The sequence below is a fragment of the Lagopus muta genome, chromosome 19 (assembly GCF_023343835.1).
Source record: "Lagopus muta isolate bLagMut1 chromosome 19, bLagMut1 primary, whole genome shotgun sequence".
NCBI classification, from domain to species: domain Eukaryota; kingdom Metazoa; phylum Chordata; class Aves; order Galliformes; family Phasianidae; genus Lagopus; species Lagopus muta.
The window spans coordinates 7,839,313-7,866,639 of NC_064451.1; the positions used below are offsets into that span (position 1 = coordinate 7,839,313).

General features: G+C 43.4%; 1 protein-coding gene across 6 annotated transcripts; it reads left to right on the forward strand.

Annotated features, from left to right (window-relative positions):
• SEC16A (SEC16 homolog A, endoplasmic reticulum export factor) lies at positions 1–27,306 on the forward strand. 6 transcript variants are annotated; one of them, XM_048965771.1, is made up of 33 exons: positions 817–1,201; positions 3,906–6,494; positions 7,263–7,745; positions 8,219–8,364; positions 10,397–10,482; positions 11,267–11,402; positions 11,923–12,121; positions 13,128–13,305; positions 13,972–14,114; positions 14,315–14,376; positions 14,589–14,727; positions 14,969–15,211; positions 15,490–15,587; positions 16,058–16,139; positions 16,329–16,446; positions 16,675–16,786; positions 17,061–17,166; positions 17,389–17,529; positions 17,625–17,738; positions 18,351–18,555; positions 18,735–18,983; positions 19,387–19,475; positions 20,420–20,467; positions 20,649–20,807; positions 21,400–21,477; positions 21,638–21,694; positions 21,982–22,093; positions 22,404–22,541; positions 23,113–23,213; positions 23,609–23,683; positions 24,379–24,438; positions 25,292–25,366; positions 25,730–27,306. In XM_048965771.1, the coding sequence occupies exons 2-33, from the start codon at positions 3,981–3,983 to the stop codon at positions 25,796–25,798; spliced, it is 6,615 nt and encodes a 2,204-aa protein (XP_048821728.1). In that variant the 5' UTR covers positions 817–1,201; positions 3,906–3,980; the 3' UTR covers positions 25,799–27,306. The 6 variants fall into 6 exon arrangements, with proteins under 6 accessions (XP_048821721.1, XP_048821726.1, XP_048821725.1 ...); XM_048965764.1 differs by having other exon boundaries at positions 1–1,201; positions 3,906–7,745; XM_048965765.1 differs by having other exon boundaries at positions 2–1,201; positions 3,906–7,745; positions 22,407–22,541.
• Positions 27,307–27,327: the final 21 nt, after the last annotated feature.

Below are 27,327 nucleotides of genomic sequence, written 5' to 3' on the forward strand. Positions count from 1 at the left end.
GGAACTCCCTACAAAAGAGGGAGATGAAAGGCACTGCAGCCAGCGCTCCTCTGGTTCCCACAGCAGCATCAAAGTGCTGCTTTGAGGATATTACCCTGCCTTAATGACCAGGCGTGCTGGAACACCTCCTGCACTGATAATGACCCCTGATTAAGATGTTTGTTTAGGTCAGTCGTGTTTTCCCCTCCTGTTGTTCTGCGACAGCACAGAACAGAGCGGCCGCTGCTGCTGCGTGCAAACTCTGGCAGATGGGAGACTCTGCTCTCCGTCAGAACAACGAGCCTCCCTAAAAGCTCCGCGTTCCCGTGGGACAGCCCCTGGAACACAGAGCAGGACGGAACGGCATCTTCAGACCTGCAGAGCTGTTTGATATTACGCTACCGCCTGAATACATTGCGGAGGGATCGATCTGCGCACACCGAGCTGCGGCACCTGCCAACTTCTGCGCTCCCTACGTGACGAAAACCACGCGATGAATCTCCCTCACAAACCAGCCCTGAGAGGCCGGGACTTCGGAGACGCGAAGGAGCAGCAGCCTCCCGCCCGCTGGGCTGAGGCAGGAGCGCGGTGCTCTGTCCCGCCCTGGCGGCCATCTTCGCCATTGCACCCCCTGATGGAGAAGACGGGAATGCCGCGGGGAGGCTTCCTCAAGAAGCCGGGAAGCACCAGGACCGCCTACAGTGAACCCCAGGGTGAAGAAGGGCGCTGGGGCAGCACAGCAAGGAAAAGGAAAGCTGACGAGCGCTCGTGCCGGCAGCCACCGGAGGCGGGATTCGAACCCGCGGCCCCATGGCGAGACTCGAACGAGGGCCTACAGAGGCCGCAACCGCACTGCGCCTGCGCCAGGCCACGGCATTGAGGGGCGGGCGCTGTCAGAGCCGCTTCCGCCTTTCGCCTGGTTGTTTTTACTTTTTTTCTGTTATCTTTTTTGCCTTTAACCCGCCGCGTCCCGCCGTCCCCCTTTTCGCCTTCAAAGGAACGCGGAAGGAAGAAAGGCAGAGAAAACAGAACTCGGCCAAGCGCGCGGCGCCGGCCCTGCACGCGCCGTGACGTCATCGCGCGCGCGCCGTGACACGTCGGCGGTCGGCGGCGGAACTGAGGCCGGATGTGCCAAGATGGCGGCGGCGGGGGGGCACGGAGCTGCGACCGCGAGGGGGGGCGGCGCTCGGCGCTGAGGGGATCGGCCGGCGGCGGCCGCCAGGTACGGCGGGAATGGGCTGTGACAAGGGCGGCGCGGGGAGGGAGGGCTGAGCGGCGAGCGCTGGGCTCGAAGTGCCGGCACCGGGCCCGGGAGCGCTCCGTGCCTCGCAGGGAGGCGGCGGGGCGGCGGTGGGGCCGGGAATCCCGAACGGGCCGAGTGTGTAACGTGGGGCCTGGAGCCGATCGTGGGGCAGGGTCGTACTGATGTGCGTCGTCGTGGCCGACTCACGGACAGAAGGGGCCCCGCCTTGGCCCGCACCCGGCAGAACTTATTCAGACGGGGGTTGTGTGCTGTTGGTTGTTTGTCGCCCGTGTGAGGGGTCAGGTGTGTCTGCTTTGCTGGAGCAGAGCTGGTGCTGGCTCAGTCGGGTGGCTGCCTGAAGATGCAGGGATCTGCTGGCGGTCTGGTGGTGGAATAATTAACGCTTTTATTTTTTATTACCACCAGTCAATCCCATTAAGCTTTGTGCTTCTGGTTCCCGAAGGGTTCTTCTCCCATCGCAGCCGTGGTTCCCGCTTATGAGGCAGGCAGGAAGCAATGAGCGGTGTTAAGGCAGAACGTCCCCAGTCTGTTTCTGCCTGTACGCATCTGTTTGCATTGGGAAGAATTGAAAAACCCATGGCCCAAAAACTGGTCATAAAGGTGCTCAGTAACCTGCTTTGTGGGCCCGTTTATGTTTTAGAGCAGCTTATCTAGCATTGGGAATGGGATTAAATTAATTATCCCCAAGTTTATTTCTTAGTATCAATAGAACTTCACAGAGGACTTTGAAGTAGTGAGTGTAGGCATATTAGATGAATTTACTGTCTGGACAAGGCTATGGTTAGTTCTGGTCATTTTCTTTCTTTTTGGTAGTGTTTTCTTGGCATATCTGGAAACAGTTGTTGTTGCTGGTGATTAATGTTTATCAGTCTGGTCTCCTATCCATTAATAAACCATCAGAAAGTGCAGAATTACCAAACTAGATAAGGCAAAGAGTTGGATCTTTGGTTATGTAGTGACGTAGAATTTTCTTACAGGCATTTCTGTGGATTGGAGGCAGGGAGGATCGGTATCTCTGAGCTGATATCTTCTGTTTGAGCTAAACTGCCATGGGCACGCTGGTTTTATTTGGACTTAATTCTTCAGATATTGCACGCTTTTACTACTGTGTGCAGTCTGTTAATATTAACTTTTCTTCTGCAAGGAATCTGGTGCCCTTGTGTTGAACCTCTGTAATGCAGTGATAGGAATCTTGTTATGGGGATTCTAAAGCAGGGCTGAGAAAGAAAACTCGCACCGACTTTAATTAGCTAATTACTAGTACAGGTTGTTACAAGAGTGGGAAAAGTGTAAGGGTTTTGTGTGTGTGTGTACATCTGGTAGGACAGGAAGGAATGAAGCCCACATCAGAAACTTGGAGTTGGGTATCTGAGTTATAAAACAGTTTGCTTTTGTGCTTGATTACTTCACAAATAGTTTTTCTGTTAATAACAAGATCTGAGCTTAGGGTTTGAAGCAGTCAAACAGGTCTATGAAAAGTGTGGATAATGAGAAGCGATGGAGAGACCCTGCCTCTGCTGATTGGTGTTCTTGGCCCTTTGGAAGAAAAGCCTAGATTATACACTGGAATGTTGGGTTCTATGGTGATGAGTAGGAGAGATGTTCTGCAGGGGAAGCTGTGCTGACTCTGATACAGTCTGTACAAATTGTGCTGTCTGTACAGCATGCTTTTTTTCATAATAAGTTTTCATTATGTATCTACGGAATGCATGTAGATAAGCAGCATTCACCCCACTGTCTTTTTGTTAAACCAGAATTATTATTATTTTGCATTTAAACTTTTCTACTGCTGTTAAAATTACACGAGTGTGACTTTTCGATATGAGTTCCTAACCAGCCATCCCTGGAGGTGCCAAGGCTGGGCTGGATGGGGCCCTGGGCTGCCTGACCTGCTGGGGAGCAGCCAGCTCGTGGCAGGGGCTGGCTGGGCTTTAAGGTCCCTCCCCACCCAAACCATTCTGTGAAGTTGTTGCTGGCAGAGCCGGAGTGCTTCTGTACCTGTCCTGCAGTGTGACTGTCGCTCCGTGGTGCTGTGCTGAAGTCCTGCTGAGGTGAAAGTGAGAGCATCAATTAATCAGTAGGTGTGGGTGGGAGTGGATTGCATTTAATATTTTTAAATGCAGTTCTGCTATTGTGCAGCAGCGTTCATCTATGTGGGAGAATATTTCTGATGAATGCAGTTTTCTTTCTCAAAATAAACACTACTGCTGTCCTGAATGGTATTTTATTTATTTAAACAAAAGTGGAACACGTTCTGTTCAAGTGAGGAACGTTTGATGAGCTCCTTGAGTGCTTCTCATCTAACCTGTAAAAAGATCTGTTCAGTTGAGCAATAATGCAGCAGAGATTAGGAAGCATTGTTTCTGACAGTAACATTTTCTCAATGCATTTGAATTACATTCAGCATACAGAGGTGCTTACAGATGCTGTTGCGTTCTGACTGTTGCTTCCTTTTGCCTTTTCAGTATGTGGTGTTTCACTCAGTGTTAAGCTTCATTAAAACAGTGCTTGGATTTAGAATTACAATGCTGGGTGTGAATTTCTTACATGTTCTAGAGAGCAGAGACATCTTTTGTTTGTTTTGTTTCTAAGGTAGAAGTTGCTGAAGTGGGACATACATTGCAGGAAAGGAAAATGACTTGTCATGTTTTTGTCCTAACAGAGTGCAAGAAGGAATTTGTCTCCAGCATCCACTACTTGTTTTTCATCTGGCATCTGACCCTGCTGGAAGGCCACCATGCAGCAGCCTCCGCAGACTGTTCCAGCAGGAGCAGCAGCTCCACCTCCTGCAGGCATTGCTCGGAACACGTACTGGAGAAGCACATCGCTCAGTAAACGAGCAAATGCAACAGCTGCCCCGGTGCAGCCTGTGACAGACCCTTTTGCCTTTGGCAGACAGACTCCGCAGGGTTTTACTGCCCCTTTAGATAATCCATCCAAGGGCAACGCACTGGTTATGCAAAGTTCTTCCCCAGCGGCGTTTCCGCAGCCAGCCGTTGTGCATGCTTCGCCAGCTCACGTAGGGGACAATCCTCATGGACTGCATCCGTCACTGCCAGCTTCTGTATCTCAACCAGGAGCAAACAGCAGTACGTTTTCTAATGTTCCAATGCCTGCTCCATCCCCAGGATACGTTACAAACAGCACTGCGGACGTGCATCCAAATGCGGATCTCGGACTCCATGGGTCTGCAGTACCGTCGCATTATAATGCAGGAACAGCACTTGAGAATTCTTTCAGTGTGCATCCTGGAATGGTGTCTATGTCAAACAAGCCTGGAGGTAGGCAAGATGTTAGCAGAGATCCGAGCGACGTTTCTTCTGGACCCCCTGCAACAGCACTCTTCCCTCCAGCTCCTCAGCAGCCCGTGTCTCAGTGGAGACCTGTTCAAGGTAACCTGCAGTCTCCAGTTCGAAATTTTGTGCCCTATTCTGAACCACATTCTCAGACTGACATTCATAATGTTTCCCAGTCTTCTGTTAGCACTTCTCATCCTCCTCCGCAGACTAATTTACAGCGTGGTCCTGTGCATCAAGGAGTTCCACAGAATGCTGTGCAAGCGCCTTTAGCTGTTGGTTGTGAAAAAAATGGGAAAAATGGCTCTGCAAATAGTGGTCATCACATGAACAGCTTCCAGCCTGGAAATGTCTTTAGACAGAACACAGAAACAACAAATGCTTGGTTAAATCAACCTTACCAGGAGCAGTTTTACCCACAGACACCGTTGCAAGACTCCAGCTCTGTCATTCCTACAGCTCAGGAAAATAACCTCCAGAAACAGTCTCCAGGTATGTCTGAAGCATCAAATAGACCTATTCCTACAGACCAAGACTCAGGAACCCTTTCCATGTTTTTCAAAGGGGATGAGGCAGAAAATGAAGAAATACTTTCATCTGAAAAAAATTACATGGTTGAGAAACCCGAGTTTGCTTGTCAACCACATTCATCACCCTTGTATCACCAGCCAGGGCATCCTCAGCGGGCTCCAGCTAACGTTCTCTCTCAGGCTCAGATGGGTACAGGTTCAGCCAACGAGATGATACAAAAAGGGATGGATGTCCAGTATTTTCCTAAAATTCTAAGTCAGCAGGAGGCACAGGCTGCTAAGCAATCAATGTTTGTTAGTGATGGCAAAGCAGGTGTGGGTGATGCACCTGGGAATGGTGGGTCACAGTATGAAAACGTGGAGAACTTGGAGTGCATACAGAACCAAGAAGTGCTGCCAAGTGAGCCGCGTAACATGAATGCTTCATCCCCTTCTGCTCATCCTGATCTGTACAGATATGGGTCCTTACCGGGTCAGGTGCTTCCGAAGAATGCTGTTGTGAGCCATGCTGAAGGAGGACCAAATCTGGAGGCACCTGATTCGTTAGCTCATCCTGTACGACCAGATAGTGTGTCTTCAAACTATAGCAACATCAGCCATAGGAGCGCTTCTAGCTCAGCAAGGCCTCAAGAGCAGATTGGTACATTTATTCAGCAAGAAAGCGGGAAGCCCGATGAGGAATCTTCTGCTTGCTTCTTTAAACAGATAGACTCTTCTCCTCTGGGAGATGATTCAAGTGAGATGAATCCAAACAAGAGCTACCATGGTAACCTGTCCCAGCCTCCAACTCCGAGTCCTCCTAAGCCCACAGGAGTATTTCAGACGAGTGCAAATAGTTCTTTTGAGCCCGTGAGGTCCCATGGAGTTGGTATAAAACCTGCAGAGATTGACCAAGCAAAAATGGTGGTTGAATTAAGGGAGAACCACCCGAACCAGAAGAACACCAAGAAGGGTACAGCTATGCCTGCTGCATCACCTGGCAATCTTGAACAGCCACCAGATAATCTAGAAACTATTTTCATGCCTCAGGTATACCCTCTGCCTCTAGCAGTCAGTGGTGAAGCTGGAAATACATTGCACTCTGGACCTGTTACAGAAAACATGCAGTCTTTGTCTGAGAGAAGGTCCTCCACAAGGGCTCAGGGAGCAATTAAGAAGTGTGATAGCCCAGCAACAACTCTTTGGGCTCACAATGAGTTACCTAATTTTGGAGGAAATGTTCTTCTAGCTCCTGCTGCTCCTGCAGTTTATGTACCTGCCAAACAAACTGTAGAAGTAATTCAGCCACCAGAAGAAGGCCTGTCTAATCAGCAGCCAACCAAACCAGGGAGTATTGCTGTGCAGCCTTCCCAAGATGGAAATATATCATCTGAAAATCTTGAGAATCCTCCCAAATTGGGAGAAGAAGAGGCGCTTCAGTCTCAGGCAAGTTCTGGTTATGCAAGTTTGTTGTCTTCTCCACCTACAGAGTCTTTGCAAAATCAGCCTATCCTAATTGCTCAGCCTAATCAAAGTTATAACTTGGCTCAGCCAATTAATTTTTCTATTTCTCTATCTAATCAGCTAAGCAGCAATGAGAACAGTCAGCCAATGAAGGATTCCAGGGTTGGGGACAAGCCTTCAGTTGGTCCCCAAACATCACATGCTGGTGGAATCATCTCTGGGGAAAATGCACTGTTGCCTGTGATGCAAGTTGGATCTCTGTTAGCTAATGCTCCTCCAAATAGTAATCTGTTAAAACATAATTTATTACAAAGCCCTGTTAATTCCTCTGATATCGCTTCTAATCAGCCTGCAAACTTGCTCGTGAAAACACCATCTAATTTAGCTCCTGAAGGGCAAAAGAATGTTAATTTTGAAGGTTTTGCTCCTGAATTTGCTAGCAAGTCAGGGGCTTATTCATCCATCTCTCCTGGGATGAATCTTCCCAGTGGAAACACAAGTGCATTGCTTCCACCTGTTAATTCTGTAGTACAGACCAAAAATTCTGTAAATCGTTCAAATAGCAAAGAAGAAGCTGCTGGAGTGCTTGATTTTACAGTGTCACGGACGTTGGAGAAAAGCAGTGCAAGTAATTCCGTGCAAGTGCATAATCAGCTGCTTTCTGGTGGTCCTGTGCATCCTCAACAGCCAGCTGGCAGTGCTGGTCAAGCTGGTCCCGAGGTGCGTGACAAACAACATTTCTATCAACAGGTGACAAAAGATGTACAGCATCAGGCTGTGCCAGACAGAGCTGTACAGGGAGCACTGCCATCCCAACCACAAATGCAGGCAGCTCAGATGCCGGCGTCTTCTGGGCAGTCCTCAGCTTCTTCAAACTACCAGACTGCAGCAGGGCCGAGAGGCACGCAGGCGTCCCAGCAGTGTGAGAACCAGGAGCCCAGGAACCAAGAGGCAAGTTCAGCACAGCTGCCCAGCCCCGATAAGCAGCCGGGCTCTGGTCAGCCCTCAGCTGCTGTGGCTCCCACAGCTCCTGCCACCACCGGTCAGCCAGCGCTGCCAAGTGCACAGCAAGACCTGCAGCGTCCTCCCCTGCCTCAGACTCCTCAGGATGCCTTCGGTCCACCTCAGAACCCTTATTACTACTACAGACATCCTTACGATGCTTACCAGCCTCCGTATCCACCACCTTACCCTCCTCCAGATCCCAGAACAGCAGCTCATCTGTATTACCTGGTAATTTTTCATTTTCTCCTTTCTTCCCCCCTTGATATCAATCATTTTTATCTTTGAATTACAAGTTTTAATAGTTGTATAGAGGTAAACATTCCATATGGCATTCGTGTCAAGATTTAACTACAGGCAAAATTTAATTGCAGTAATAACTTAAACTATGAAGGTACTTACAAGTTTAAGCAGTTGCTAATATTAATTGTAGTTGGCAGAGATGTTCAGATATTGCTCTCGTCTGCTGCCTCAGTTATTGGCAGTTTTGCAGCATCACAGTGGTAGAAGTAATGTTTCTTAAGTTTTGGATATGAATGGACTTGGATGTACCTTGCCATGAGGAATACCAAAATCTATCCTGTAGACTACTGGTCTGCATCTCTTTGTCTTGTCATGGCTGGGGTGTTTGTGGCAATTTGCTTATGAAGGTTTATTCTTGAAGCTGGGAGGCCTCTTACCTTACCTGTCAATGTCTCTTCTAGGAGGATAGCTATGGACAGTATGACCCACGGTACAGGTACTACGACAGCAGCAGCACTGCTTATATGGAGCCTAGCAGTTACCGGTATTCTGAGCCTGAACGTCCTAGCTCCAGAGCTAGTCACTGCTCTGATAGGCCTTCTTCTAGGTATGCAATCCCTACACTGAATGAAGTCTGGTATGTTCTAAAGCACTGAGTGTAATTGTGCCTCAGAGTTTTACAGCGTAAGTTGCAGTGAGGAAGTTCAAAAACTCCTTCTGCGTTGCCATAGGGAAGTAGGGTATCAAATGCCATGTCTGAAAAGGCACTGATAGGATTCCAGCTGTCTTTTCTGTTGCTGAGGCTCACTGCTCCTTTCATCCAGCTCTCTAGCTGGTTGTTAGCTTTCCTGCCAGGCAGAAAGTCACTGCAGCAGACTTAGTGCTGAAGTTAGCTCTGTGCACTTGTGCTGTGAAAGAGCAGCGTGTGTAGCTCATGGGTTTGTTAATCAGTGCCAGTTTTTTTTCTTGCTGGCACTTAGAGTGGTTCTCTGGTTCTGTTCATAAATGGCACTTTGGCAGACTTGTGTGGGCTTCGCTTGATAGGCAGAGCAGCACGTGTGGCTCAGTGAGACAGGGATGAATCCAGTCAAAATGTACCTGGTGTTGTGTCAAGTGAATTTGTGTGATTGTTTCAGCTTTGTGAACAAACTTTTAGTGGACGTCAGGCATGAAAAAATGGGAGCTGTAATCTGGTTAGTTGTATGAAATTCAGAGAGAAGCAGTGTTTAAATGCTGCTTGCAATTACTGAGTAAAAAGCAGAAATGAAATCCCTAGTATTTCTCAGAAAGCAGCAAATCACCTGCCAGGGATTGCTGGGTCTTGATCATTATTGCACAGGTGATTTGTGTGAATTTCCAATTCATGATGAAATATTACTGCTGTATTATCTAGTGAGTAAGTTGCAGCTTTCCAAGAGACCCCCAGAGAACACATCCTGGAAATGATGTAGTATCAGTAGTATTTGTTGTTCTTGGTGGGTCTCTCATGGGGCAGATCTCAAATTGAAAGCAAAATTCTACTTACTGTAAGATTGTAGAAAGCTTTGGCTCTGAGGAATAGAAAATAAAAAGAGAAAAGGCAGAACCATGTGTGCTAACTTCTACTGTTGTCTGAAGTGAATCTCAGTGCATTGTGACCTGTCGCAATGAGATAACATCTAGTAGCACTGAGCTCAGCTCCTGCTGATTTGTGCTCTTCTTGGGTGTTATTTTTAAGAGGTTAAAATCTTCATGGGGGCTTTGGACAGATCAAATCCTGCTGTCTGTCAGTGTTGGTGTGATGTGGATGTGGATGTAGGCTGTAGCATAGCACTGCAGGACAGCAGCACAAAGTGTCCATGTCACACAAAGGTTGTGCCTGAGAATTTCCTGCAGCATGTCAGTGATGCATTGATTTCCATAACAAATTGGTGAAGCAGATTCTTAAATTCAGTTTGGTGAGGTTAAGGGAGCAGCATCTTTCTGAGGGGGGCTGAGAAGACGGGTTGGGTGGATAAACCTGATCTGATAAGATCAAAACTCCTCTGCAAAGATCTGTGCTGTGCTAGCAAGATTCCCACTGGTTTTTCTGGTGAGGACTTGTTTGGCCACTTGAGAGCTTGCACTGTGCTATGAATGGAGTGTAGGAGAAGAGTGTGGAAGTTCCTGTTGTTGCACGCTGTTTTCAGATCCCTTTCCTTCCTGTGCAAAGATGTATCTATGTATACGTAGGAGTCTTTGTGAATGTGTACACATGTGAATGTTTAGATCCACACAAACATGTTTTCATGCATGTGCTTCTGTACATTAATGCGTGTGTGCAAACACACCTGTACACACTGCATTCTGTCTTTTCATCTAACATTGCTCTGCTGGCTTTGTTTCAAGAACTGTGGGATAGTGTCTCAAAAATGGCATACGGTAAAAGCTTTTAATGGCCACACTTTTCATTTTCCATCAGAAGTGGTGTGACTTACTGAAGATAAATACAGCATTTGTACTTGCATATCAGTGATCTGTTTTGTGTTTTTAGTCAGGTTCTTGTGGTTTTTGTCTTCATTTGCTCAACCAGCAGTTCTGTAGTTCTTTGTATCCTCTGATGGCTTCAGAAGGATCTAAGGAGGAATAATGGCTCCTCATGCCTGTGCTCTTTCTTTCAGACAAGGATATCCTGAAGATTATTATGCAAAAACTGGATGGGCTGATTATTATCCAGGCTATTACCCGAGCACGTATGATTACGGAGGTAAGGTGTCAACATGAGCTCTATTTTTCTATAGAGAGAAATTTGTGGAGAAAATGAATTTCAAGATTGGAGAATTATTGTTGGTTTTGTTTTTTTGTCATCACAAAAAGAAGCTGATATCCTTTCCACAATCAGAATAGCTACACTTGTTAGAAGTTGATCTTTGGGCCTGCTTTAGTACTTAACACCATGCTATCTTTCCTGTACTTCTTTTATTCAGTATTAATAGAAAACAAAGGTTTTTCTTCCGTCTCAGGCTTATCTTCGCCTTGTCATTAAGAGGGCATTCTGTGCTAAGTGTAAAATTGTTTTACTTCAGTGCTTTGCAGACCTGCCATTTGCTGGCACACATCTTTGGTGTTTAACCTGCAGGCAGTGTTCTAGAAAAAACTTAGGTGAAGTGTGAACAGAAATTGAAGTTGGTTTTGTCCGTGGTTACCTGGACGCTCACAGGGCCCTTGTGGTGTTGGTGTTCTGAAGGCAATCTCTTATATGGTGCCAGTGAGGATTATAAGCAACATCTGTCCATATGCTGAGGCTCACTGAGGGCTGGTAGCAAATATTCTGTTCCTATTTGCTGTGATGTTATCATGCTGTGGTTAAGTATGAAAGTTGTTAAAAAAATCTGTCTGGTGGTAAGCACTGTCCTCTCAAGAATACCTAGCTAACTGTAATAACCAAATCTTTGTTTCTGTCCAAATCAGCATGTAATTAAGGAGAAAGGAAAGAGAAGCTGTAGGTAGTGACTTCCAGTATCTAAACCATTTCTTTTTGTCTTCCAAAGATCCGAGTCGTTGGGAACGTTACTCATCAGCCTATGACCCCAGATACAGAGATCCTAGAAGTTATGACCAGAGGTATTTGTATGATGGTGAACACAACCCTTACCAGAAGAGAGAAGCATACCCATACAGCAACAGGTCTGTCTGTTCAATCTGTGCTCTTTCCAGAGCTAGGGCAGAGAAGGGCCTAGTGCTAATTATTTGGAGAGCTACCATTTAGGTATGAATAAAGGCTCACAGTGTAATGTTATGCATCTCACAGTTATTCTTGTTAGTTGTTTTGCTTTAACATAAATAAATTAGGAACAACTGTCAATATCAGCCTCAAGGATTTAAGGCAAATATAGTTTGTGTTTTGTTTTGTTTTTTTTCCCCCAGATAAGCATTCTTTGTTTGCCTAAAACAGCCTTGGAACATGACATTGGTCTTGATTTTGAGTATTCTAGATGAAGTTCTTTAAGCAGTCTCAGTTTGCTTACTGTAATAAATACCTGAATCTAGGAAGTAGTCTAAAAGTCCTTCTGAAGTTAGGTACAGTTTCCTTCTTGAGAGGTGTACAGCAGAGTCACTTTCCTCTGGGTATGGTTGGATATGCTTATTTTTGTTGTTCTTAGACATGTTGTTGTTCTTAGACGTTATTTTGGTTGCTGTTCTTTAGACATGACCGATACGAGGATCGTTGGAGATACGATCCTCGTTTTACTGGAAGCTTTGATGATGAAACTGAGCCTCCCAGAGATCCTTATGGTGACGAGTTCGACAGGCGCAGCGTTCACAGTGAGCATTCAGGTCACAGCCTGAGGAGCTCCCACAGTGTGCACAGTCACCGGAGCAGCTTCAGCTCTCGTTCCCAACAGGTGAGTTTCAAAGGGTCATGTCAATACTTGGCTCTTTCAGCTTTGCTGGGTCTTTCTCTTAGGAGTGGGTAAGAAGTTAGAGATAAGTCAATCTTTATTTTTTTTTTTAATCTTGGAAGGATTGTGCTCTGGAAGTGAACTTGGTGTTCAGCACAGCTGTCAGGAGATCTTTAACCAAAACTTTACTCAGCTGTGCAAGTTGCCATGCATGCGTTGCTCTGTGAGAACTTTGCCCTCACTGTGCTTGGCTGTAGTTGATAATGTCTGCCTTTGTGTTATGTCACTTTTCTCATTGCCAGCATGGGATCTGTTAAAAGTCTAACCCAGCATTTATATCATACTATCTTGACTTTAAAATCAAAACCAAATCTAGCTGATCTACCTATGCTATAAATACAAATACCTGAAAAAGAGAAGGAATATTCAGGACATTGTAGTAGAGTCTTTACTAGCAGATCATGTGTTGCATCGTGTTTCCTGTAAGTGTTAGGCTGTTCTCCTGTCTGAATTCCAATGGTTTCAGTAGTACTGGAAGTGGTGTTGGTGATCATCTAGGCATTAATCTTTAGGCACTGAGTGCCATTTAGATACCCATCACATTTAATCAGGTGAGATTTTCTGTCAAAGATTCACGTTGATTCTGATCTGTAGTTGTTGATCCAGCAACAGCTGAGCCTGGAAGCAGTGCCACAATGGTACTGCTGACACAAACACCTCGATGTTCTGTGGGGAGTGAACTGAACATACTTGAACATGAACAAATAGTGGTGAAAACACTGAGGGAGGGAGAACACTAGCAGATGCTGTCTTCTATAGCCTATTGCACCAGGTGACTTGCAGGGTAGTGTTACCAAATGAAGTGATGTGGTAAAACTGTTCTAAGAGCCTTCTGAAGAACTGAAGTGGGTGGTGGGTGGGAGGGATGCTTGCTGTATGGACCCACGCTTGCAGGATTGCTTGCTTTGTGTAACTTTGCTGCTAACAGCCACTAATATCATCTATTTAGAGCCAGCTGTATAGAAGTAACCACGATTTAACGGCTAATGTGTATGAAACTGCTGCACAGGCAGTGCCACTGCACACAGATTACCCGTATGGTGGATATGCTCCTAACTTTGATGGACAACAGCCTTTTACAGATTATGGCTACCCGACTGAAACTGGATGGTCTGCTGTAGATCAAGGTATTGGCACCACTGGGGAGGGAGGAGGGAGGGGACTGTGAGGCTGCCTGCTGGTGGTGGTTTGTGCTTTTGTTTGTGGTTGTAGTGTATGATACCATTTTCCTACACCTGTTGAGTCGGTCAGCAGGAAAGTACTGCGACCTGCTGTGTGTGTATGTGAGCAGAACTGCTCTGTTCTTAGCATAACTAGTTTTCATGGGAGGGCAATAGTTAGATGGCAGTGTTTAGATGGTGATTAAATCTTTCTTACATCTGTAAACATTGTTTAGATACGTTTTTGAACTTCACTGCTTGTGCTTTCAAGGGGTGATTAAGATTTAAGTTAAACTTCAGATTTATCCACCATTTTATTATTTTTTTTTTTAATCATTTCTCTGGAAGAGGTTTTGCAGAGTAGCCTCAGGTGCATCATTGGCTCTTTGAAGATGTCATGCATTTGTACAGAGATCTCACAGACACATCTGAGACAGATCCTGAGTTCAAACAATAAGTGAATCTTAGAGTTCTTTAATTCTTCAATTTTCAGAAGATCTTTAGAAATTGGATGGAGCCAATTCATTTATTTTAATGTTTAGTCAAGTTGAATTTGGTTTTGTTTTTTTTTTTTACTTCAATTGCAGGTCAGATCATCAGTTTTTCTTATTTTATCTTTTCTCCCTCCTTCAGTGCCCTTAAGGCCCTTAACGCCTGAGAAATTTTCAGTGCCTCATCTGTGTGCCAGGTTTGGCCCTGGGGGCTTCTTAATAAAAGTGCTGCCAAACCTGCCTTCAGAAGGACAGCCAGCCCTGGTTGAAATACACAGCATGGAGGTAATGCTTTAAAGAAAAACATGGGCAGTGAAATATTGACCTTTCTTTTTGTCGGGGTGGGAGGGAAGGGAGCTGTGATCTACAGATTGTTTTTATTATATATCAGTGCATGTTATCTTTCTGTATTTATCTGTTGTGTTTGATCTGTAGCTGTAAGTGGTAACTTTTAACAAGTCTCATGGTTTGTGTTTGTGTTTTAGACTATGATGCAACATTCTCCAGAGCAAGAAGAAATGAGAGCCTTTCCTGGTCCTCTTGCTAAGTATGTCCTAACAGACCTCAAAAAAACTTCCTCACTTTTTAGATTCCATTTCCTCATCTAATATTTTATTGTCCTACAATTGTAGGTTGCAGGGTTTAAATTAACTCAAAATATTTCTTGTTTTTTCACTTGTAAGAAACAATTTGTTCCTGATACTAGTCACAATAGTGACATGAATAATGTTTTACTTCTGTTTCATTTTTTTTTTCCAGAGATGACACCCATAAAGTGGATGTTATCAATTTTGCACAAAATAAAGCTACACAATGTTTTAAAAACGAAAATTTAATTGACAAAGAATCTGCAAGTCTGCTTTGGGACTTCATTGTACTGCTGTGCAGGCAGAATGGGGTATGTCTTACTGCTCGAGTTCTTATCTGGCCTAAGATACTTCATGCACAAAGATGGTATTTATGTAAAAGATGGTACTTATACATAGTCACCTATTCTGGAACAGCTGATAGATTGGGGGCAGGTAAAATGCTCATTTGTGCTGAGGTTCTGACAGAGGCTTGCTGAATTGATGAGCAAAACAAAGGCAGTGTTGAAATAACAGTTGTTCTTGTTTGTTTCCCCCTGCCACACACAATAGACTGTTGTGGGAACAGACCTGGCTGAACTTCTGCTCCGAGACCATAAAACAGTATGGCTTCCTGGGAAGTCCCCTAATGAAGCAAATTTAATTGATTTCACTAATGAGGCTTTGGAACAAGTAGAGGAGGAATCTGGTGAAGCCCAGCTCTCGTTTCTCACTGATAGTCTTATAACCACAATTGATAGTCTTGAGAAAGAAACAGAGAGGTTCAGAGAGCTGCTGCTTTATGGACGTAAGAAGGTGAGTGTCCATGCTGTTATTCCAAATGCTGTGTGAATGTTTTATTTTTCAAAAATCTGAAAGCTCTCAGTGAAAACTATTTTTGCAGCTTGCAGTGCATGCAATAATTCATGATGCTGCAGTATACTGATGGGAAAATGTTCTGCAGTTCATAAAGTTAAATTCTGGTGTTAGCATGTGGCCCAAGGAAATGTCAGAATACTACAGTAAAATGATTGCTGATTATCTGAGCTAAATATTAAGCTACCACCAGGAAACTAATCTGTGTATTAACTTAGGATGCTTTGGAGTCAGCCATGAAGCATGGCTTATGGGGTCATGCTCTGCTACTTGCCAGCAAGATGGACAACAGAACACATGCAAGAGTGATGACCAGGTACAGCTTTGCTTGTTGTTTGTTAGTATGGTGTGGTTACCTGTTGTGACAACGAGAGATCTGGTGCTTCAGAAATCTTGATGTTAAAATCACGAGTTAGCCATTTGGCTTGTGCAAGATTTATGCTTTAGTTTTATTTGTGTATTCAGTTGATGCATGTAATCTGTTACTTTCACTTGTCTGAGGTCTGGAGGCTATAAAATTAAATTTGAGAAGTTAATTTAAGGGATATTTGAACCCTATCATCCTATGGGCATGGAATTGATATATGTCATATTGGCAGGTCCAAGTAATTAATAATGGTTTTCTCTTAGTTGTTATCCTTTGGGCAATTGCTTATTCAGTGTAGGATTTTCAAACAGCACTTCCTTTTCTTACACTAAGCAAGATGAACAGTGACCGAACGTTCAGTGCAATTTAACTCCTTACCCAGTGTTTATTTCTTGTTTTTCTGTATAATGTCTCTCTAGGTTTGCCAACAGTCTCCCAATTAATGACCCTCTGCAGACTGTTTACCAGCTCATGTCTGGAAGGATGCCAGCTGCATCCACGGTAAGGTTCCAGTGTGAGCTGCAATTGAGTCTGAAAGAGATACTGTTATTAATGTTATTAATCATTGCAGTGAACCTTCCATGTGCTTGCTCTAGGTCAGGTAAATTCTCTTAGTCCTTTTTAGGTTTCAACACTTAAACGTGCAGAGTTCCTGCCACTGATTTCTGTAATTAATTCTTCTAATTTCAGTGCTGTGGAGATGAGAAATGGGGAGACTGGAGGCCACATCTAGCAATGGTGTTATCCAACTTGACCAATAACGTGGACTTGGAATCCAGGACCATTGCTACCATGGGAGACACTCTTGGTAACTCTTTAAGAATTAAATGAGGATGACTGAAAGAAAAGCCTTTGGAAAAAAATTAATTACTCAGCTTTTTTTTTTTCCTTGTAACAAACAATTGCTTTGTAAAATGTCAAGTGGGGCAGTTCTGTATGGGCTTGTCTGTATTGTGAAGCTATTTGAATACAAAGGCAATTCAATATGTGTCATCAAGACATAATATTTTGAGTTCTATTGCTTATTTTTCTGCAGCTTCTAAAGGCCTGCTGGATGCTGCTCACTTTTGTTACCTTATGGCCCAAGTTGGTTTTGGAGTTTACACGAGGAAGACAACAAAGCTTGTCCTAATTGGATCAAATCACAGGTTTGGATTTCCCTTCTTAAAACAAACTTCTCTGATGCCAAGCAGAAAGATTCATGCCTAAAGAGTTGCACTGTGCCCCTCATCATCATCACTAGCAACAGCTGGCTGTGAGAACTGCCTGATGCCCTGTTGCTGTTTGAGGAGCTGAAGTTACTTGCCCTGTGTCTGATGGAGCTATATTTCTGGCTGTATGTCTAATAGACAGATCTGTGTCATTGATAACGTTTATATTCTTTAAGTGAAGTAATATTTTTCTTCTCCCATTCCACAACAGCTTGCCATTTTTGAAGTTTGCCACCAATGAAGCTATTCAAAGAACGGAAGCCTATGAATATGCACAGTCACTGGGAACCCAGCCTGGCTGCTTGCCCAATTTCCAGGTGAAGACCTGTTCAATCCCTTATTTTCTCAGATTTCTGTGATGTGTTAATCTCTCATATGTGCTTTATTCAACATACAAAATATTTTCTCTCTCATGCAACGTGAAATATTCACAAACAAGAGTGCAAGATGGCTTTTCCCATCAATCAGTGTGCTTTTTTTCCCTGTGATGCTTCCAAGAATGTTCTGACCACTTGGTTTATTTTGCTTGCTTTCTGTAGGTTTTCAAATTCATCTATGCTTGCCGCCTAGCTGAAATGGGACTTGCTGCTCAGGCTTTCCATTACTGTGAAGTGATTTCCAGAACTGTCCTTAAAGATCCGCAGTATTATTCACCTGTACTTATTGGCCAGCTAATCCAGGTAACTCAGGGAAGATCTGCACGTTAGTAGCTTTGTATTGTAGGTGATAAGCTGTGAAGTTACCTTTTGTTGGCTGCTTAACTTCCTTTTTCTAGATGTCATCGCAGCTGCGCCTGTTTGATCCCCAGATAAAAGAGAAACCTGACCAGGAATCCTTTGTTGAACCTTCATGGTTAGTAAGGCTTCGACACGTGGATGGACAGATCAAGGTACTGCAAGAACATGAAATATTCCCTTCTAAGGATTAATGTGAAACCAGTTTTAAGTTACTTTATTTGTGTTGACAACTACAAAAACTTGATGTTTGTGTGTGATGACCTCGTGAAATACTATGTTGTAAAAGACAAGTATTATAACTGAAACCAAGAGGATTTAATATACTTTGGTGCCTTAAGATTTAGTACTGACTACCTTAAAAGGTAGCTATGTTACATAAAATGGACTTTTTTAGTACTGTAATGAAAGGACAATTGCAAAGTTCATTAGATTGGTTAAAAAAACAACAAAGCAAACATGAACAAAGACATTTATTGTGGATTAGTATAGCTAAATTTAAACCAAGTGGAAGACAGTTATGTCAAGAGACCCACTAGCAGTATGAAAATTGACCTAATTAACTATGCTTCTGTTAGATACAAAAACCTAAGTGTTTTGATTGAACTTGATTTACAAGTGGATGACAGCTATGTTTTTTTGACTAAAAGGTTAAAAGCAACAATTACACTGTTTTCACTCTTAAGATTTCCTTTGCTGTATGTTCCCTTGGTTATGAACTCAACATCAGGTAGAATTAATAAGGTCTTATTTTTGTGTGTGTGCAGGAAGGTGCAATAGCTTACAGCACAGACAGATCCACACCACAGCAGTACCCATGCAGCACACCAAGCTCTGAATTGGACCATCCCAGTCAATATGATGGAGCAGGAGTTGGCCACGACGTGGGCCCAGGTGCTGAAAATGCTTTGTTAGCATCTTTGTTGCCCAACATGGCTCAGCAGATGCAAAGCGTGCAGCTGATGCCTTCAGGTTAGTTCTTACATCCCTCTGCACGACAAAGAGCGAAATAGATATTTTGGGTTTCTAATATGAGGAACTCCTGAAAAGGACAGTGGAAACAGTGGGACTTCAGTTCTGCATTGTATGATCTTATTCACGGGTTGAAAGGTTCTGTTTAGTTGTAATCCTTGACTTTTTTTGTGCCTTAGCTCCTCAGGCTATACTTGATGGGTCAGCTGCTGGGATTCCACCTAGTGACCAGGATGCTGTCCAAAGTGTCCCTTTCTATCCTGTGGCCTCTCAGCCTATTGGGCCAGGACCTGGCTTTGCACCTCCAGGGTTTTCAAATCAGTATGGAGCTGAGCCATCACCACTGTATTTAGGGTCAACGCTGCCACCAGGAGGGCCACCACAAGAAACTGAACCACAGGAAGAGGAGCAGATGAACCTGGAAACAGGTCTGGAATCTTTGTAAATGCCTCCCTTTTTTTTCTAAGGGGAATGAAATATTGTAGGGTTTAGTATGGAGCATCTCAACGCTCATAAAATAGTGAGAGAGGTCTTGGGTAATTGAGTTAAAAAAGATAATGTAAAGTTACAGAAATATCTGTGGAAGCTTTAGTATTCATCCTGCTTGTTGGACTTATCTTAAAAGGAAGGTTGGAATCAGCAAATTGCAATTGAGGCATGATGCAGAAAATTGCCTGTTTTATGGAACTGCTGAGTGCAGTGCAGCTGGCTGTTCTGTTTGTAAGGTCTGGAACTTGGAGCATCAGGGCTTCTGTCCTGGTCATCAGCTTCTAGGATCTTGTTAAACTCTACACCCCCTCCCCTAGCTAACAGTCTAATTTTGCTTTTAAGGAATGCAGAGAATTGCCTCAGAGTCTCCTTCACGAAACTCTTTCCCTGAACAGAGAGAGGAAGATTTCTACAACAGAATGGCTAGAATGGTATTTTTATTTTATACATTTCTAGCAAAAGTCAGCTGCATTACATGTCTTTGCTAACACGAGGTACTGGGGATTTGTCTTGCACTTCATCTAGATTTTGAAGCTTTTTCTCCTTTGCTCTTCGTTCCCTTCAGTGAATAAAGAATCAAGAACTAATATGGAACTCTCAGCCATTTAACTGGATGAGAGTGCCATGCTGTTATCTGAAGAGTTTAGTGTTGGCTTTTTTCTGGCCTGTCTTCCCCTGCTACCTCCAAAGCGATTCTCAAGACGAACTTGAAGCATACAAGTGAGACAACCAGTCACAGTTCTGTGAATGAGCTCCAAAAGCACTGTGGTGACCAGCATTTAATCATGACTGGAAATATGCCCAGTGTTTATCAGAATTCCAAAAGCCTTTTTTACACGTATGGTATTTTCACTGCTTACATGTTTCTGAAGTTGATATTTTCCTTGGAAGTTATTTTAGTTTCTTGTTGGAGTGAATTAGTATAAGCATTTTTAATAGGGATGCATTAATCAACTGATAAAGGTTGTGGAGGATCCTTAGCTATACTTATAAAAGAAATTGGTGTGGTTTTCTTTCATTTGTTTCTCTTTTAGAAAGTTGCTGTATGTAAGGGTTGAAAGTGAAGTTGGGGATGGAAGCACATCAATCACTGCCTGGTGCAGCAGTTCTGTATCTTGCCTCTTGTGGACTGATTGTCTGCACAGCAGTGACCTGATGTAACTTTTCAGTGCACTAGCTATATGGCAGTGTAATGACATGGTCAGACTTCAGCTCTTTTTCTGTGCCTCCTGCATGTCAGAAGGCATAGAAATATCCAAATAACCGGCTTGAATGTCTTGAATGCTGTGGGAATTTGTAATGAGAAGTGCATGTTGTACCAGCAGATACTGAGCTGCTTGCTTATTAAGCATGTCCTGGCTTTGTATCTAACCAGGCACCAGAACGAAGATCCAGATCTGCATCTCAGTCTTCAGCATATATGGTATGCCACGATTAGGGTGTTTGTTCTGCTGATTTCATAACCTTATGTGTATATGCTTTTTACTGATGTATTTATAACCTATTACTAACTTTTCAAACAAAAAAATTTGTGTAGCAAGCTGGACTATTCTGTTCATTCCAGCAGGAACAACTCTGTGCTCTCCTGTATATTTATAATACAGGGCTATGGACAAAGATCCCGGACAACTTCAGAGTCCTCTGCTCATTCTGTGGGACGAGAGAGATCTAACTCTGCAGCAAAGCAGCCACCTCCTTCTCCACCTGTTCCTGTAGGGAAGGAGACTAAGAAAGAAGTGAAAAAAGAGCTAGCATCTAGAAAGGTACACTTGATAAGGAAGGTGGTAGGAGGAGATGCTTGGAATACGTGGTCAGTCTCAGGCCAGGGCACTGATTGCAGAGCACCTGAGTAAAATGCCTCATGGTGTTTTTTGTCTTGACTATTGCAACCTCTAGATGTTACCATGTGCCCATGTTGTAATTTGTGCTACTGCTGCCTACCTTTACAAGCACTTCTGCTTGCACTACTAGCTGCTTGTTTTCATTGGGAATTGAATTCAAAGCAACTTCCCTTTATTTATAAACAAACAAAACCCGTTTCTTTCATCCAGCCCTTAGCACCACAGTGGATTCACTTCTGTGTTCTCAGTATTTGTTTGTTTTTTTCCATCTTATACCAGTCCTTTTTTCCTGTTCTCTCAGATTGCTATTTAGGAGCATTAGTTGTCATCTGTGGCCGATCACCTCTGAATTCCTTCTTCCCTATAGCTAGTTTAGCTGAGGACATCTTTCCTTTATTATTTTTAAGTTAGAGTTGAAGTCCCTAACAGAAAACAAGTTACCAGATGAAATTGTCGTTTAAATTCCCTGTAAAGACAGTGTTGGGAGAACTGAATAGGTGTGCTTATATTTTAGACTGGTGCAAACTGGTTTCGCTGGCTGATGGGAAAAGGAAAGAATGAAGCTCACCTTCCAGACGACAAGAACAAATCAGTAAGGCCTTTAAACCACAAAGCTGTTGTGAATTGTAGGCTGTTCAAAATGGCTTCCTGGGTGTCAGGAAGAAAAAAGTGAAGAAGCGTGCATGAAACTTAAATTATGTTTATTTCAGCTTAGTTTGAAGGCCTAATCTTTGCCTGTGATTTCCTTGCAGATTGTTTGGGATGAAAAGAAGCAACGTTGGGTTAATTTGGATGAGCCAGAAGAAGAGGTAAAAACCTGAACCGTTTGCTTTTCCAAGCTGACAGCTGGCTTAGAGTCTTCTTTCACCTATTACTGGGTTTTATGAGCAGCATTTTACTGAATTTGGGTTAAAATGTGCCACATCTTGAAGCTCATAAACAGGTTATGTGTTTGTATAGTCTACCTACTTAGAAAACCATTTGTATCCTCAGATGCTTGTATGGATCCAGAAATGACAGCTGAGCTTAGGAGGGGGTTTATAGTAAACTTAGTTATGATGTGGTTAAGGGTTTTTTTTTCTTGTTCTCCCTGCAGAGTAAGCCTCCACCACCACCTCCAACAGGATTTCCTAAAGTTCCTCAGGCTGCTCCATCTGGGCCTGGAGGCCCACCCAGTGCCCCTGTCAACATGTTCTCTAGAAGAGCAGGTAACAGACACTTCTATGGTTGAAGTATGGAAGACTTCAGACTTTATGTTGTATGAAATATGAAGATAAGACTCTTGCTCCCAAACACCTCCAGAAAAGACAGCTGGCAACTCAGTGATGTTGTGCAGCTCTTTTGCCTAGCTTCTGCCTTGTGATTGCTGTCACAGTAACCCTGTGGCTTGGAGATTGTTTGTATCCCTGCAGTATTATTTGCTGATTCTGAAAGACAGTTTAACCAGCAGGCAGTTGAAAACAGGCACAGGGATGAATTACACAAGGCTTATTTCTGTTATTTCTGAATTTCTCTTAGCAGGAAGCAGAGCCCGTTATGTTGATGTTCTGAATCCAGGTGGAACCAAGGCAGGCGGTGCTGTTCCTGCACCATCAGACCTATTTGCACCTCTGGCACCAATGCCAATTCCTGCCAATGTATTTGTTCCAAACGCAGGTATGTCATGAGTGGATAATTTGCCAATGCGTCTTAAGTAGCCTCTGAACATTTGATAGAGAAATTGGAAGTGGAGTTGAGCACTCTTAAAGAAAGGTTGGTCTGGGATTGCTGTGAAACAAATTAGTAGGGCCTGTCTCTGTACTCTGCCATCAGAGGTGGTTTTTTATTTGCTTTGAGTTTACCAGAAGACATGAAAACAAAGTAGGATTTTCTGTGCCTTTTTAAGCTTTTTTAGAGCCATCATAATAGGAAAATGTGAATAGTGTAGTGTACCTGTTCTGCTAAACATAGTGCTCTCATTATTTATCATCTTTTTTCTAATTTCCTACATACTCTGTTGCACCAAGGCTGTTTCTGTGAATTGCGTGCATCTCCTGCTTTCAGGCTTGTAACAAAACTGAGGCATCTAACAAATACTAATGCTACACTCTTTAAATTACCTCTTTTTTTTCTGGTAGAAGATTGGTGTTGTAGGAATTCAGTTCTGCTTATGACCCTGCTGCTTCTCTTTCTGTGAAGTCAAGCACCCTGAGCTGGTGTGTTTGGCTAAGTCTCATTCACTTTATAGTTCCAGGGGACCCTCAGCCAGTGGAAGGCAGTGGTGCAGCAGAGCAAACACCAGCTGCAAACCAAACCAACCCAGATCCATCTGCAGCTGTTGATCAAGAGGTGAGTTGCATGTGCAGGATATTCTAACTTTGTGTACATAATTCATGGTTCCCAACAGAAGCTTCCTAGCTGCAGAATAAATAAAGCATGTTGTTGTTATATGCAAACATTTGCTATGTTTAGTTAAGGAATTGGATGAGGGAAGTGAAAATGGAGGTAGGGAGTGCATGAAGACCTGCATCTCCTAACTTGGCAGAGCTGCAAGGTCGGTGTGTGCAGTGTGTCAGGACATGGACCAGGAATGCAGGAAGTAGCCATGTACTGTGTGTTCCTTCTGACTCAATGGATTGCAATGCTGCTTTGCTTTGATGGGATTGTTACAGTAAAAATGTGAAATAGGATTGTGATCAGTTAGAGGAATGAAGATTAACAAATAGTGCATTGTTTTTCTTTAGTATTTAAACCCTGCAGTGGTTCCACCTGGATCTGGGCTTCCTGTTTCCAACCCTGATGGCTTCCAACCAGGCGAGGTAAGACTTGATCAGTGTAATTAGCTACTGACCTGTGCATTTCAACAATAGTGGTCTTACAGGGCTGTCTAAAGCAGCAGTTGAATGGAATAGTAGATAATCTCATGTAGATTCCATTTACCTATAAAAGGTTGGACCTGAAATCTTGGTCTCTTCCAACCCGGGCTGTTCTATGATTATGTGATTGATTCAGTGGCTGGTGACCAGCCAAGCTGAAATCATACAGCTGCTTCCAAAATGGTACAACAGGCTCTTAAGTGCACAGGAGAAGTTCAGCCTCAGTGTGTTTCTGTAGTGTGATCTGTTCTATAAGTAAACTTCTGAGTACCTTTTCAGAGTGAAATAGCAGTAGCACTTGAGGATGTCTGCTTGCCTTCGTGCATGCCTATAATTTCACTAATATTAAATGTGAGAGACAGATGAGAATAGATAGCTGTGTGCCAGGCAGAGTACCCTTACCTTTATTCCTACTAAATGTTTCCTATATCCGTGTAATTTTGTGCTTTAAGAAGTCCATTTGATTTAAACTAACTTCTGGCTTTACATTTTTAATTTTTTTAACGTGAAGTTGGTTTAACCTTTGGCAGAGTGAGACTTTTTATAATGAAGTAAAACAACTGAAAGCTTGGGGCAGTGACATGCATGACTTTTTTATTTGTGTTTTTTTGTATTTGTGTGTTCTTGCTGTTTTGTAGCTTTCGCGCTCTAGTTCAATGAGTTCATTATCACGTGAAGTAAGCCAGCATTTTAATCAGGTACATGTGGCTGGCTATTCTCATTTATGTCAACATATTTACTTTTCCCCTCTTTATTTTGCATTTGCTCATGTACTAATGCTGCTTCTAGCCATTTTTCCCCCTCGTTTCACTGAAATAACAGTCAGTGTCAAAGTGACTAACGATGCGGTGTCCCTTTTAACACTCTCGTGTTAATGAGAATGCACGTAACCTGGGCATGCTTCTTGTTCACCTTCCTAAGAGAATCACTTAATAATGTTCATCAGCTCTTTCCTGGGATACCAACGTAGTCAATCAGTTAATAACAGCAAAACACCACCTCCCTAAATGACCCATGCGAGCAAATCCTTCTCATTCTGTGACTGCGTGTCTCAGGTTGGTAGTGATACCGTTCCCTTTTCATCTACAAAAGCCCCTGTAGGAATTCAATGAATGCTTCCTCTCTGCTGTAAGTTTCAGTCCTGTGGGCTCGCTGTAAAAGGAATGACACAAAGTCTTTCTGATACTTCTTAGTAAAGCAAAACTTGACATAGAGCGTTTGTTCTGGGGCAAGTCTTAGGTCTACTAACAAAGCAGGAGGTACTAACTCAGTGAAGTTGCACTGGTGCCTTGTTCTGGTTTGCATGCTGTGGATTCTCAGAGCTGTTTACAGTGGATGCATGTGACATTGTTTTGCCTATTCCTACATCAAGCAAACAACATTAAAGATACGCGAGCTGTACCAGCACTTGTTGCAGTGTTACAATATGCTGCTCCGTTCGTATTGTTGGCATTATTACTGTGAATATTTGCTCTGTGTGACTAAGCAAACCAAGTATGAGAGGCAGTGAAGCTCTGCAGTTTTCTAATTTCAGTCTCATCTCCTTTCTAGCCTGCCCCTGCACCACCTTCGGGGGAGCCATCAGCAGGAGCAGTACAGTTCTACAATCCTTCTCAATTTGCACAAGTGAGTAAAGGCCTTCTTGCTACTTCAGAATGTTGAACAAAACCATAGGCTTGTTAGTCCTTCGAGTTCTAACAAATAAATGCTGCTTGAGCAAATCAGCTGTGCTGAACCTTCTTGCTTAGTAAAGGTGGACGCGGACTGAGGTCACTTAAAACAACTTGGTGTGGCCTTAAATATCAGTACAAATTCCATCTTCTTTTGGATAGCTTTTTTTTTACTGGTTAATCTGGGCTGCTGCATGTAGGATGTGGACACAGACCAGTCTGGCTCCCTTAAAATAACAGTTCTGACAGCATCTGCATTTTGTCTCCAGTACAGCATATTTTACACAATATTGGTTTTATTCGCATCATGTTTTTTCAGTCTCCTGCAGTCACTGGAAGTTCAAGGCCAGGAAGAATTGGGCAGAGGAAGTATCCGACATTGAAGTAGTTTGGTTGGCTTTGTTTGGAGTTCTCATTCACCTCCTGGATATATGAAGAACTGCTCAATCCTACGGCACGTATCAGAGCCAGCTGCAGGTGACATGACAGTAATTGAATGATGGATGATTTTTTTTTCCATGGGTCTCCCAGCTTGCACCTCATCTACATAAATCATTACCAAACGTGGAATATATCTAACTCTTCCTTTTAAAGAACTGGCTAGAAATAGCTTCGCTGTGATAAAGAATAGACACGAGAGAGGGAATAGTTGTTGTCTGTTACAAAAACTATTCGTAAATTGCACAGGCAATTTATTCTTTAAAATTACTTTAAACCTTCTAGTGGGACTTTTGGAGACGCAGTTTCAGGGATTCTTTTAATTTCTGAAGGATGCTCCCCTCCCCATGGGGGAGAACATGTCCACATTGTAACATGGCACTGTGGCCTTAAGAGGACCATGCAATTGTAATGCTTAGAAAACAGGACTTGGTTTATCAGTGTATGAAATTCAAGTTGCTCATTGGGGGAATGCCTCATGCTAGTTTGTTTTCTGAGGGGGGGGAGGGGGCCACAGCTCATCCAAATAAATTGACCTATATCGAATGAAAACTGTGACTGTAATCTAATACTAATTTGATTTGGATCTTATCTAGTATGTATGTAGTTTGTGGTTTAGACTACTTGTAAAGCAAACTGTATAGTCTGAAAGAAGCTCTCTGTATAATAGCTGATGCTGTACTATTTGATGGTGTTACTGAAGTGCAATACGGTTACTTGCTTTCTCTCAAACTTCTGGCACTGCATCATTGAGGTGGTAACAGCTGGGAAGCTCGCTTTCTCTTCCTCTTCAATGCCAGAATCAGCATAGTACTGTTCTTGAATTTCCATTACTAAAATAACCAAGGTCTTAAGTAGCTTACAGCTGAGTTTCAGATGTACTAAATGTAGGTGGGTTAGACCTCTGCCGCTGGACTTCACAATCCTTAGGTCTAATGTAGGAAACCTCAACCTATGATATGCAACTTTCATATCGACTGAAGAATCGGAATCATCTGCAAAGAGAGAAATAAACCTTTAAATATTTATTAAATCCTTAGGCCATATTTTATTTAGAATTTGCCACCAAACTGTTTGGTTTTTGTTGTTTTTTTTTTTTTTTCTACTTGAATCTCTGCCCAGGAGTAGAAGCGATGTGAATGTGGAATTGCCTGTGTTGGTCCCTGGTTGTTTTCCTGTTCGTGAGATCTCGATAGCCTTACATCCGTTCCAAAGGGGCTATGCAAAACGCTGGTGGGGGGAGCTGCAAACCTTTGCGTGGTGGGCCGGGCGCAGCGCGGTGACTTTTCTATGGCTGAAGCCTCTGGGCTCCCTCTAGCTTTCTCCTTGCAGTAGAGACTGCCAGACCTCTTAATTCAAGAAGGCTTCCTTTGAGCTGGGAGCGGCTATCTTTCCTAAGTGTAAGATTTGACACTGTAAATTCTTAAATAAAATATTTTGCGCTCTGGAGCACTTTCACATTTCGCTCCTCCCTGTGGT